Consider the following 12,632-nt stretch of genomic DNA (forward strand, 5'->3'; position numbering starts at 1 on the left):
TCGAATTAAAGCAAATTGTTTAACCCTTGTTAGTAAAGGAGAAATCCTCATCACTGATGGCTTTAGACGAAGAGTAATTAATTTCTCCTTCACTTGCATAATTAGAAGAATATTCAGTATCCCTTTCTTTTAATTCTTCAATCTTCTCTAGGGCTTCCCTCAAATCCCATCTCCTTCCAACATCCATTTCACAACAGCACATTCCAATCTTCAAGAGCTTAAGCATTTCTCCTTCGCTATTGTGTTTGGTTTTTGTATTCATGTCCTTATCGAAAACCTCGCCTGTCCACTCTTCTCTCACCACTGAGTTCACCCATGCTGCCAAGTCTGCATTTGCTCCTTTCCCTTGTTTCAGATAATTTGCTGGGAACCTGTTATTAAGGACATAATTAACATGATGGATGCTATTCAGATTTGATGGTGAATCAGGTCATAACTGCAAGTAATTGCTCCCAAAAAGTAGAACTAGTTACATGAAAAACAAGTGCTAACAACATGCTAGAACAAGTTTAGCTACAATGATAGCGTAACAATTATTTAAAATGTCGATGTATATAAGTTAAGTCTTAATTATAATTTATTATCCGTTGTTCCAAAAAACATCTAACTTATTATAAATGAGGTGAGAGCCTCATTCATTTGGTACAGGGACTAAATTATCCCGGAATTATAATCCCTAGACTAACATGCGAGGTAGGATAAAGTAATCCCAAGTTTGCTGAGATAACGTGTGATAAGATGCATGGGATATCCTGGATTAAGGCTGTGATTAAATTTATACCGTGTTTGGTTAATTGGCAGTATAAATTTAATCCCACGTCTTATCCCACGTTTCAAATGACCTTATCCCTCATATGATACGGGTATTCGACAAAATTATTACTATCCTCTTGAATTCTTGGAGTAGTAAAGTTATAACTAAAAAAATAAATATGTTCTTGATTTTCTAAAATACCAAATATTCATATTAACCAAAATGGACCTGGAATAGTACCTGCCAGTTAGTAGCTCGAGGATGAGGATGCCAAGGCTCCAGACATCAGTCTTCCTAGTAAGACGTTCGTTTTGCATGTACTCTGGTGATTTGTAGGCGACCATGAACTGTTTGGCATGGTCCTTATTGATGACTGGCACAAGTGCATAGTCTGCTAGAAGTGGCTCAAAGCTGTGGTCTAATACAACATTGGAGGATTTAAGATGCCCATGTGGGAGTGTCAATGTAGGAAGCTCCTTGTAGAGGTAAGCCAACCCCCTTGCTATTCCTTTTATGATCTTTAAACGACTTGGCCAATCAAGACTTGGTTGCTTAGGACCTCTTTTCCCTGATATCAACAACATTCAATATATAATTGGTTCAATATCAAAATTAGTGAGTTTAACTCTAGACGCTAGCTAGTAATGTAAAAGAAGTTTTACAAGTACTGTCACATCATGTAATTAAAGATAACTTTAAATAATCGCTCGTAAAATTGCGCTTGAAAAATAAGACAAATCTATCTGCTACAATAGGTTAAAGTACAAGTTAGACAATGTAATTGTTTTTTTACATAGTTATTGCATATAAGTTAAATTCAATTAGAATTCAACTTAACTGACACTACTATTAAATTATCAGTGTATTTATATAACATACTATAACATGTGCAATTGCCTTAATTTCTAGGTTAATAAATCAAATTATTATGAAAGGTTACAAATAGTTATCTTTTAGGTAATTTAATTGTGTAGAAATTCTTTTACACTGTTACATAAAAATAAAAGTACTTTTTACAATTTAATTCAAATACTTCAATTTCTTCATAAATGGAGAAAGTCAAGCGCTTATCTGCACTCGATATTTACATTATAACTAAGTGATATACAATATTCTCACTAACTTGTAACCACTATAATTAAATTGCTTGATTTTGTATAAAATCATTTTAACCGAAACTTACCATATAGTTGACTAGCCAAGCTGCCGTTTTCAGCAAAGTCAGTGACCAAAAGCTTTTCTTCCCTTGTATAATAGAAAGCGACAAGAGGAAGGATATTAGGATGTGACAACTTGCCAAGCCTTCTCATATGTACATGAAAATCTTCTTTACCCATATTACTCATTTGTCTAAATCTCCTCACAGCTATAGGTTTCCCAATATTAAGGTCTGCTTTATAAGTAGATCCAAAGCTTCCACTTCCCAAAACCTCAGCTGGTGCTCTAAGAAGATCTTCTAAATCAAACTTTTCTCTATCCCTTCTCACAAAATACAACTTTCCCTTTTCACTTCTTCCATACTTGTCTTCTCTCAAAGGACGTTTCTTTGGTTCTGATTTGTTTAGATTTTTCACTGATGATTTTTCATACTGAGACGGTCTTTTCCTTTGCCTACGGAGAAGAAAGAGAGCAATGATAATGGCTGCTAAGAGTAATCCACCAATGACTGCTAGGATTATGGCCACTATTGGGATTCCTTTCTTATTCTTTGAAGTATTGCCTTGTTCCTCCCTTGAAGCTGGACATGCTGGCATTGGCTTACCACATAGGTTCACATTTCCTGTTTGAAACCACACAATAATGAACTCCGAAAGTTTTACATATATTATACAAAATTATATAAAAATTATAATGCATGAATGTTGTAACTGGAATTTATAATATCTGGATTATTTAGTACTTATGAATCATTTGGTTCATAGCATTAAAAATGAGATATATGAAGTATAATCTAAAAATACATGTTTGATTTTAAGCTACATAAACTTAAATAAACTTTTCTTTTCAATTTTAACTTTAACCCTTCTTAATAATCCTCAGAAAAGGACTTTGTCGGTGTTGGAAAACTAATTCAAAGTTGTAGTAGGAGACCAAAATTGTTTAGTATTTGATATTTGCTTGTTTATTTAATTCATGTCTAAATAGGATTTGTAGTCAAATTATAGAGAAATAAATTTTCTTGTTTCTAGTTAAAATAGGCTTCTCACTATAATAAATAGATGTGCTACTAGTTATTTTAATGTGTTAAGACGTGTGAAGAATTGTAGAGAAATTTAAAATAAAATATTTTCCTTCAGTCGATCAGAAGAAACATTTAGTCATTTTAAGTACTTTTTTTTTTATTTTATAAAAAGATAACTAATAGTTGAATTATTATCCCACGTTGGATGTGGTATTGTATAGGCATGATAAAATTTGTACTCCGAAAGCAATAGGTACCAGGCATTTAAAGAATAGATGCCCTTAGAAAAATATTTGTACATGTCCAAATTTAAACATAACATAATTGGGGCATACAAATATGTAAAAATCTTGTTTGAAGCTCTCAAGCGTGATTTCTAGCGAGAGGACACCAATAAACTACGATATCATGTTAGATTTTTGGCACTAACTAAATTGGTGAACTAGAAAAAGTCAAATATTTGAGGGTGATTTTAGCTTCAACTGAAACAAAAGTGCAAACATGTAGTCTGCCAGGGGATAAATATTAAATTGCCACGTCTATATAAATGACGAGAGAATAGATTACCACATAAATAAATATATTTGAGGATATATGAGAGCTAAAGAAATCAAGAGGGTATCAATATTTGACTTCACCTAATTAGAACGTGCATGCCATTTATATCCATCCCGTGATCCGGTTTGCCTACATCACTCTAATCTTTCTAACCATCTTTCTTCCTCTCTCGGATTATTTATTAAATGCCATTTGGTTTTATATGAATATTTATAACATCAATGTAATATAACATATTATCATAGATTATTTATTTAGATTATTATTTAATACTATTAAACAAAACTATTTATAATTATCTTTTAAGTGACTTAATTGTGTAAATACTTTTTACATTATCAAACTTCGCACATCTTGCGAGAGCGTAAAATAATGTCATTGAAAGTAAACGACGATAATAATGATTGGGAGTCGTTGTGATTCTTTACGAGATCCTTTTAGCTTCTAGGCCAAGAAAAACTAGACAAAGAAACATTAAAGGGAAAGCTCAAAATGACATGCTTTATTTTTGAGATTATAATTTTACTTTATATTGGGAGTTATTTGTAGATATATTTTGATTAATTTGATAGTCTAAATTTTCTTCGCATTACTGGTTTACGTAAATTAAACTCTTTTCAATAATATTTTTTACCATCATCTTCTTTAATTTTAAAGTTTTGAATAACCAATTACTCTGTTCAGTAAACTTTTCGAAAACAACAATATTTCTTTCTTATCTACTTCTTCTAGTTAGTTACTATCTTTTTAATCAAATTTTGTTCATTGCTCTTTACTAGAGGGGCCAATCATCTTTCGCGACTCACATTAGTTGGAAAATATCAAAATTTGTATCTCTCGTTTTGCACTTGATACATAAGTTATTAAAACAATTTCCATTAACATTATTACCTTAATTATATTATCATGAGTTTGTTTCTGTTATTGATTAAATTTGAGCTATAAGCCCATAACAAGGTCAACAAAATTGACAGTGCAAAAATCTTTATACTATATAACTTAACCTAAAACAAAACCAAGAATATTTTTGTCTTTAAGAAACACTAACCTGCAAATGAGCTTAAGCTTTGACTGCTAAGTTGAGCTGGTATTGGACCTTCAAGCCTATTATTTGCAACATTTAATTGGAAAACCTGCTGAGTAAATGCCGGTATGCTACCATCAAACTGGTTATCCTGTAGTTGCAACTCTACAAGTTTCGGAATTCCCAATAACGACGTCGGAATCTTGCCGGTAAACCTATTATTCGCCAAGAAAATTCTCCTAATTGACTTCATTCCGGCAAAGGCATCGTCAGGCAACTCACCGGAAAACCGGTTATTCGACAAGTAGACGCCTCTGAGTCCTCCAATTTTCTTCACGTCCGGAAATGGCCCTTCAAAGTTATTGTTCATGACACTTATGGTACGTAAAGAAGTCAATTGGGAAAGTGTGTCGATGTCAAGAGTCCCTGATAATCCCATGGATTCTAGTTGGAGACCGGTGAATTTTCCGTTGTAGCAAATCAATCCCTTCCAATTGGAAAAGTTGCCTTTGCAAAGTTGCACCTTTGAATCCCAGTTTCCAAGTGATGAGGTGGCGTTTTCTAGCGAAGACTTGAACTTCAGGAGGATAGTGGATTCAGGTTCTTGTCCTGACGATGATGATAATATCATCGCGAGGAGAACGATCAGGAAGTAGTGATGGTTTCTTGCTGAAGAAGCCATCGTTTTTTAAGATGTCTTCACGGGGTTTATCTTATTAGTTGGTTTTTTTTTTTGCAACAATATATATCTCGCTATGATATGAATAGACAAACGTCAATCAAACCCTGAATCCCATCTTCTTTTAATTTCTCTCAGAAAAAAAGGAAGTTATAATTGGTAGTGATGTTCAAGTTTTGTGTATGCTTGAAGACTTATTCGGAAACCATAACTTTGATCTTGTTGTTGAATCGTGCATATAGGGTTAGGTTCAATAAAATAAAACGAGAGAGAGAATGATAGTAGAAGGGGACAAAGGGTGGTGGTGAGATTGACTAAATCATTAGCTGTTTAATTAAGCCGGCTGGCTGTATTGGTATACTTGTTCCTATATAGAGTTTGTCGTGGGTAGGAGGTTGACTAATAGGGTAGCGATCCATAAGAGGAATTATTCTTTCATGCTCTCGCTAATGAAAACCATTAACCTTTCCCCGCGACGTGGTGCAACTCCATTTAATCAAATTAGTTATTCAGTGCAATTTCAACCTAATCTATTGCTATCACAAAACTTATACCAGATCATAAACTAAGATGAAATTAAAATTCAATAATCAGGTAAAGTAGCCCTAGTTTGCCCTTTCATTTACACATTTCCATTGTAAGAGTTCTCCAAAAGGTTTTGCGCAATTATTCATTTACACCTTTCAGCTTGCTATATTTAACTTTTCCATGTGATCGTCAGATCCAACGGAAGAGCCACAAAAACAACGAAAATTGGTCACACGTGTTTCTTTCAATCTCCGGTCCCAATCTTCACTAGTTTATGGGTTTCACTATGCGTTACTTTGTCAGTATACAAAGGCCAACCACATATTGACGAAAGTTGACTAGTAGTATAATTCACCGTTAAAAATAAAAGCATATGATACAGGTTATAGCTTGCAGTCCAGTAGACTTTAGCAGTTTCGAGACCCCAAGATTCTGAAAAGGTTCTCGCAAGTCTCGACAAGCTCAAGTTCACATGCTAAGGATCGACAGGGAGAAAGAAAAGAAATCGTCCCATAAACTGATTTTTTCTAATTTCTTGTTTAATGAAATGGGGAGACACCAGGTATGCTCAAACCAGTGTTTTTTAAAAATAAATAAATGAATAAAACCAGCCCTCGAGGTGGTTGAAATTTATACAACCAGAAACATACTCCCTCCGTTTCATATTACATGAGGTAGTTTGACTCGGCACAGAGTTTAAAAAAAAAAGAAGACTTTTAAAACTTGTGGTCTTAAAAGCTTAGGGTAAAAAGTTTGTGTGGTCATGACATTTGTGTGGTCATGACATTTGTGTGGCTATAAAAGCTTCTCATTAAGGGTAAATGGGTAAAATGAAAGAGTTTAAAGTTGAATTATTTCCAAATTTAGAAATGTGTCATTTATTTTGGAACAGACTAAAAAGAAAAGTACCTCATCTAATATGAAACAGAGGGAGTATATAGATTGAGACCCGCAAGGTGGCGGGTGTTGAGATTTTCAGAAATATTCTCCAAGATCCTCTCTCCCTATATGTAGAGATCTTTTTGTCACGACACGATAACCAAGTCGTAATCGGCACTCGGTGCCTTAACTTGACGGAGCGAACCATCTTGGATTTTCTATTCTGTTCTATTTCTGTTATGCAATGCATCTCAACACAATTCGAGATGATTTAAAGTAAATACTTTTCTGTATCTTCAAATAAAATAATATTCTGGAAAAAAAATTCATTCTGTTATCTTGAATACATTGAAAAAAATAATGTAACGCAAAGTGGACACCCATGAGTCTGTTCTGACTCTGTCAATGAAGCCTCTAAAAAATACTGAAATAATAAGACAATTCTGGAATCAACGAAATTCACGAACTAAAATGGAGCTCACCAAATCTTGTGATAATGGGAGGAGAATATCCTAGCGCATAGCTTGCTTACCTACAAAATATGTGCCTATATTGACATGTGTCAATGTAGGTTTCCATGAAGAGAACGTCAGTACACCATAATGGTACTCGGTAAGTAAAGCAATCCTCCCACTAAAGCTGGAATGAAACTCTGAAAAAAGTTTGTATGCATGATAAAGAAAATTCTAAAAGCTTCTAATAAAGAGGTGAAACAGGCAACTCATATATCTATTGTAAAATTCTTTTTGATGTCATTCATGAAAATTCTGTTTCTTTTTTTTTTTCTCTTCTATTTTGAAAAAAAGAATTCAAGTAGATAAATATATAAACTTTCTCGGACAATCCTTGTAAATTTTCTAAAGCATTTCTTTTCTTTTCTTTTCTGGGGAGTTCCATTAATTCTGACATTCTTTATGATTCTGATTCTGAAAATGTCACCATATGCTCGGTACGGTGGACAATCCCAGCCCGATCGCCTAGACCCCATTCCTGTGGTGCCTCATAGTTCAAGGTTCTAGCATGCTCGCGTTCTTGTGCCTTACCAGGGAACTTCTATCATAGTGCCCGATCCAACGGTACACTAATCTCCTACTCTGGCACGAGTAGTTTCGGGGTAACATAAACCACTAAAGGCTATGAACCCTTCTCAGAGATCTAAGGAAACTCCCAAAATATTCTTTTGAGTGATTCTTGTATCACAAAAATTTAAAAAGTGATATATCTCCATAGTTCTCATCAAAACAGTTCCATAAAATTATGTAAAAGAATTTCAATAGTTTATGCATTACAGAAATATATGCAAGTCATGGATGCATGAGCCATGATTTAAGGACCAACATACTATTCTTGAGTTATTAATTGTGATAATCATATAAGATCTTTCTATAATTCTAAAGGATAATGTGAGTCCACTCATTCCATTTAGAGCCCACATTAACCTCCTATACAGTCCAATAAATACTTATGTCATTATCTTTGTGAGAAGACAACTTTAGTAAAAGCATTATCTCTACTATAACTACCCGACCAATCATTTTGCTTTCTAGAACCCCATTCTCCTAAATAAGACTCCCCATAGGTACTTTTCCTGTTTTATGACTTGCGGGGATGGTTAATTCGGAATTGAGAAGGGTTCGGGTTGAAATCTAAATACTTGGTTCCTTACGGTTGGCAAAAAGGGCTATGTTTGACTTTGGTCAACATTTTGAGTAAACGACCTCAGAATCGGGATTTGACGGTTCTAATAGGTTCATATGATGATTTCGGACTTGGGCATATATTCAGATCGGGTTTTGGATAACCCGGAAGCGTTTCGGCGCCTAAAGGTGAAAGTTGGCTCTTTGAAGGTTTTAAAGTTCTTTAAATTTGGTTTGGAGTAGGTTTTGGTGTTATCGAGGTCCAATTGGGATTCCAAGACCGAAAATAGTTTTGTATGGTGTTTTAAGACTTGCGCGCAAAATTTGGTGCCATTTCGAATAGTTTTAAGTATGTTTCAGCTCGGTTGGAGTAAGTTTGAAGAACTTGAAGTTCTTAATTTGATCCAATTTGGTTTGGGGTGTGATTCTTAGTTTTGTTGATGTTTTATGCGTTCCGAGGGCGCGAGCGAGTTCATTTTATAATTTCAAACTTGTTGGCATGTTCGGGGGGGGGGGCTCGGAGGCCCGGGTATTAATCGGACGAGGATCGGACCAAGTTGGAACTTGGGAGCAATAGCTGAAGCTCCCAGCTTCTGGTGCAATCGCACCTGTGCTTGGCCAGCCGCAAGTGCGAGCCCGCAGGTGCGTGCTCTTGGTCGCAGAAACGTCTTTGGATATTTGGCCAATGGTCTGCAGAGCAGAGAAGCCTCCGCAGAAGCGAAGCCAGACAACCTGGGCTAGGACCCGCACCGGTATGGCTTTTCCGCAGGTGCGGCGTCGCAGATGCGGCCCCAAGTCCGCAGAAGTGGAAATCGCTGGTGGCAGAACCTCATTTAGTATGAGACTTAGGCATTTTTGAGCTCATTTATTTCATTCCTTGGGAGATTTTGGAGCTCTTGGAGAGGGGTTATCACCTAACACTTTGAGGTAAGTAATTTCTACAAAATATGAATTAAATACATAGACTATGGGTAGATTTAACATGTAAAATTTGTGAAATTATGGGTTTAGATGAAAAAACCTAGATTTTTGATAAAAATGGGATTTAACCACAAAAATGGTTATGGAATTTAGTGAAAATTATACGTCTAAGTTCATTAGGTTATGGGTAACAACTTTCTTCAAAAATTTCCGGAATCCGGGCATGTGGGCCCGAGGGTGAATTTTTGAAATTCTTCAATTAGGGTTGGAAAATCACTTTAATAGTTAGGATATGAACTTTTGAGCATGTATTGATTATTTTATATAATATTTGACTAGTTTCGAGTCGTTTGGCACCAAGTTGAGTGTTTAAAGCACAATTGTGGACCGGAAAGTAAGCTTTGAGACAAGGTAAGTCTCTTTTCTAACCTTGTAAGAGGTAATTAATCTCATAGGTGAATTGAATTAATATGTGCTTATATTTATGGGGGCTACGAACGCACAAGGTGACGAGAGTCCGTAAGTAGCTATTAATTATGCTTATGTACGGGTAGTCTTAGGTTTACACCATGCCTTGTTGACACCGTTATTTGATTATGCTTATTAATTGCGCTGACTAAAAGCTGAGGTTGAGGATTTCAAGATTTAAAGATCCAAGTTTAGATTCCTTATTTTTGGAAAGAATTGAAGAATATTATGATAACTTTGAGAAATCTATGTTCACTCGCGTTGCAAGTATTTTCTGAGAGCGAGATAAATTCCACCATTCTTATGGGAGCAGGCTGTTCGCTTCGGCAGGTTAATAGATGCATCTATGGTTCGTGCCATTCGACTCTCGACAGTACACACGGTATATTTATATGTATTTTTGGATCGGGCCTTACGTACTTGGCATAATTTGTGCATAATAATACTTGGAGCCCAATTGTATTTGATATTGTTTCATTGGCTGGAGAGGTTAGATGATTAAATGATGGAAATTGATTTGGGACTTACTATCGGTGAAATAATTGTTTATTTATTTTTTGTTATTGAGTTTTATTATCATCCAACACCCCTCTCTCTCCGCCCATCTCTCTTACCCCGCCTCTCCTTCTTCCCCGTCTTGTCTTCTCCCCTCTTACTCCGGCGAGACACGGATCAGTAGCCGGTGAGCGGGGACAACCACAGTCAGGTTTAAGGCCCGGTTTCGTTGTCGTGGTGACACACAAACCAGACCTGTCTTCAAGCCAGAGGTGCAGATTCTTTTCCGGCAAGGTCAAGCTATTTTTAGGTGGGTACAGATTTTCGGCAGGTCTCATAAATCCCGGCGACTCCTGAATAGCTTTCCGACACGACGCAACGGGACTTGCCTGACAGTATCAGTTTGGACCGGTGGCTTGGGGCAGCGAGGACGGGCACGTGCAAACAGTGAAGAACAACCCGAGTATTAGCAAGGAACGATAGGAGCTGGACACGAACGAGCTAGGTGGATGCAATACAGTCGAGTCTACTAAGACAATTCCCAGGTTATACTCACGGGAATTGGTACCTCCTGTTTGCCTATTTCCTTCTATTGTGTTAGTAAAATTGTTGTCCTTTTAGTTCTTATTAGTTTAGTCACTGTATTAGGGCACCTGTAGTGACATCTTGTCTTATTCTAGATTATTCTATGGTGTCTGTTAGAGATTACCCCTAGTCCGCCGTAGCTATAGTGACTGCAGTCTGGGATGGTCAAGTGAGTTCATGTCCTCGGGGCATGCAGGGGGTGGGTCGGGAGGTAGAGCGGGGGCTAGGAGGTGGGTTGGGATGCAAGGGAGGTAAAGGGAACAAGGGTGTCCATCGATTGAGAATTGGGTCATGGAACGTAGGTTCATTGACAGGCAAATCTATAGAGCTGGCGAAGATCCTCAAGAAGAGGAGGGTCAATATAGCGTGTGTCCAGGAGACAAGGTGGGCAGGGTCGACAGCGAGGGACACAGATGGGTATAAACTTTGGAACTCTGGAACCCAGAAGGGTAAGAATGAAGTGGGTATATTGGTGGATAGGGAACTTAGAGAGTATGTTGTTGAGGTTAGATGAGTGAATTATAGATTAATGAGTATTAAGTTGGTGGTTGGTCAGTGCACCATAAACATCGTTAGTGCCTATGCGCCTCATATGGGCCTCGATAAGGAGGTTAAACGACGCTTTTGGGAGGGGTTGAATGAGATTATTCATCAGGTACCACCTAATGAGAAGTTATTCATAGGAGGGGATTTCAATGGCCATATTGGGTCGAACACAGGTGTGTATGACGAAGTGCATGGAGGCTTTGGTTTTGGGGAGAAGAACGAAGGATGAACCTCGTTACTGGACTTCGCTAAGGCTTTTGGGTTGGTGGTTGCTAACTCTTGCTTTCCGAAGAGGGAGGGGCATTTGGTTACTTTTCAAAATGCGGTGGCGAAGACTCAAATTGACTATCTCCTCCTCAGGAGGTGCGACAGAGGCTTGTGCAAGGATTGCAAGGTGATTCCAGGTGAGATACTTGTGACGCGACATAGGCTCTTGGTGATGGACGCTGGTATTATGGTGAAGAGGAGGAAAATGTCGGGTCGAGGAAGACCGAAAATCAGGTGGGGAGCCTTAACTAAGGACAAAGCTCAAGAGTTGGAAGGGTGGTTGTCGGTTATGGGAGCTTGGAGGAGCAGTGGTGACGCGAACTCTATGTGGTCAACGACAACAAACTATATAAGAGAGGTTGCGAGAGAGGTGTTAGGGGTCTCAACGGGTGTCACCGGCAGGCACAAAGGAGAATGGTGGTGGAATGAAGTGGTACAAGGTAAAGTGGAAGCCAAAAAGGAGGCGTACCGGGCGTTAGGGGGGAGCATAGGCGAGGGGGAGAGGCAAGCGTGCATGGAGAGGTATAAGGTAGCTAGGAAGGAAGCGAATATGGCGGTCACGGAGGCTAAGACTGCGGCTTATAGTCGTATGTACGAGGAATTAGGGGAAAAAGGAGGGGAGAATAAGTTATTTAGGCTGGCCAAGCTGAGAGAGAGGAAGGATCGAGATTTAGATCGAGTGAGATGCATCAAAGACGACGGTGGGAGAGTATTGATGGAAGATTCCCAGATTAAGAGGAGATGACAGACTTACTTTCAGGATCTTCTTAATGAAGTAGGGGATCAGGATATTGTGCTCGGTGAATTGGAGCATTCCGAGAGTCACGCTGACTCTGGGTATTGCAGGCGCATCCAGGTTGAGGAGGTCGTGAGAGCTTTGAGTAAGATGAGTAGGGGCAAAATGACCGGGCCTGACGAGATTCCGGTGGAATTTTGGAAGTGTGTGGGAAAATAGGTTTGGAGTGGTTGACTAGGTTGTTGAATATTATTTTTAAGGCGAAGAGGATGCCAGATGAGTGGAGGTGGAGTACGGTGGTCCCACTGTATAAGAACAAAGGTGATATCCAGAGCTGTAACAATTATAGGGGTATCAAATTACTAAGTCATAC

At 37.8% G+C, this 12,632-nt stretch overlaps 3 protein-coding genes across 3 annotated transcripts; 2 read left to right on the forward strand and 1 right to left on the reverse strand.

Annotated features, from left to right (window-relative positions):
* Window positions 1-5: 5 nt before the first annotated feature.
* LOC104214627 (pollen receptor-like kinase 4) lies at window positions 6-5,456 on the reverse strand. Its single transcript, XM_009764324.2, has 4 exons — window positions 4,543-5,456; window positions 1,938-2,534; window positions 995-1,322; window positions 6-371 (listed from the first exon to the last, which is right to left on the reverse strand). Exons 1-4 carry the CDS (start codon window positions 5,198-5,200, stop codon window positions 20-22), a joined length of 1,935 nt encoding a protein of 644 aa, XP_009762626.1. The 5' UTR covers window positions 5,201-5,456; the 3' UTR covers window positions 6-19.
* A 5,444-nt stretch (window positions 5,457-10,900) lies between these two features.
* LOC138875363 (uncharacterized) lies at window positions 10,901-11,485 on the forward strand. The gene is made up of 2 exons (XM_070154189.1): window positions 10,901-11,215; window positions 11,267-11,485. Exons 1-2 carry the CDS (start codon window positions 10,901-10,903, stop codon window positions 11,483-11,485), a joined length of 534 nt encoding a protein of 177 aa, XP_070010290.1.
* Window positions 11,486-11,695: 210 nt separating this feature from the next.
* LOC138875364 (uncharacterized) lies at window positions 11,696-12,268 on the forward strand. The gene has a single exon (XM_070154190.1). The coding sequence runs from the start codon at window positions 11,696-11,698 to the stop codon at window positions 12,266-12,268; it is 573 nt and encodes a 190-aa protein (XP_070010291.1).
* Window positions 12,269-12,632: the final 364 nt, after the last annotated feature.

This window comes from Nicotiana sylvestris, chromosome 8 (genome assembly GCF_000393655.2).
Source record: "Nicotiana sylvestris chromosome 8, ASM39365v2, whole genome shotgun sequence".
NCBI lineage: Eukaryota > Viridiplantae > Streptophyta > Magnoliopsida > Solanales > Solanaceae > Nicotiana > Nicotiana sylvestris.

Excerpts from the sequence above, each read along its gene's own strand:
- LOC138875363 (XM_070154189.1), top strand. The coding sequence starts at position 10,901 with ATGCAGGGGGTGGGTCGGGAGGTAGAGCGGGGGCTAGGAGGTGGGTTG. Across the intron at positions 11,216-11,266 it reads TTAGAGAGTATGTTGTTGAG|TGCACCATAAACATCGTTAG; the intron begins GTTAGATGAGTG and ends GTGGTTGGTCAG.
- LOC104214627 (XM_009764324.2), bottom strand. The coding sequence starts at position 5,200 with ATGGCTTCTTCAGCAAGAAACCATCACTACTTCCTGATCGTTCTCCTC. Across the intron at positions 2,535-4,542 it reads AAGCTTAAGCTCATTTGCAG|GAAATGTGAACCTATGTGGT; the intron begins GTTAGTGTTTCT and ends GGTTTCAAACAG. Across the intron at positions 1,323-1,937 it reads CTTGGCTAGTCAACTATATG|GGAAAAGAGGTCCTAAGCAA; the intron begins GTAAGTTTCGGT and ends TGTTGATATCAG.
- LOC138875364 (XM_070154190.1), top strand. The coding sequence starts at position 11,696 with ATGGACGCTGGTATTATGGTGAAGAGGAGGAAAATGTCGGGTCGAGGA.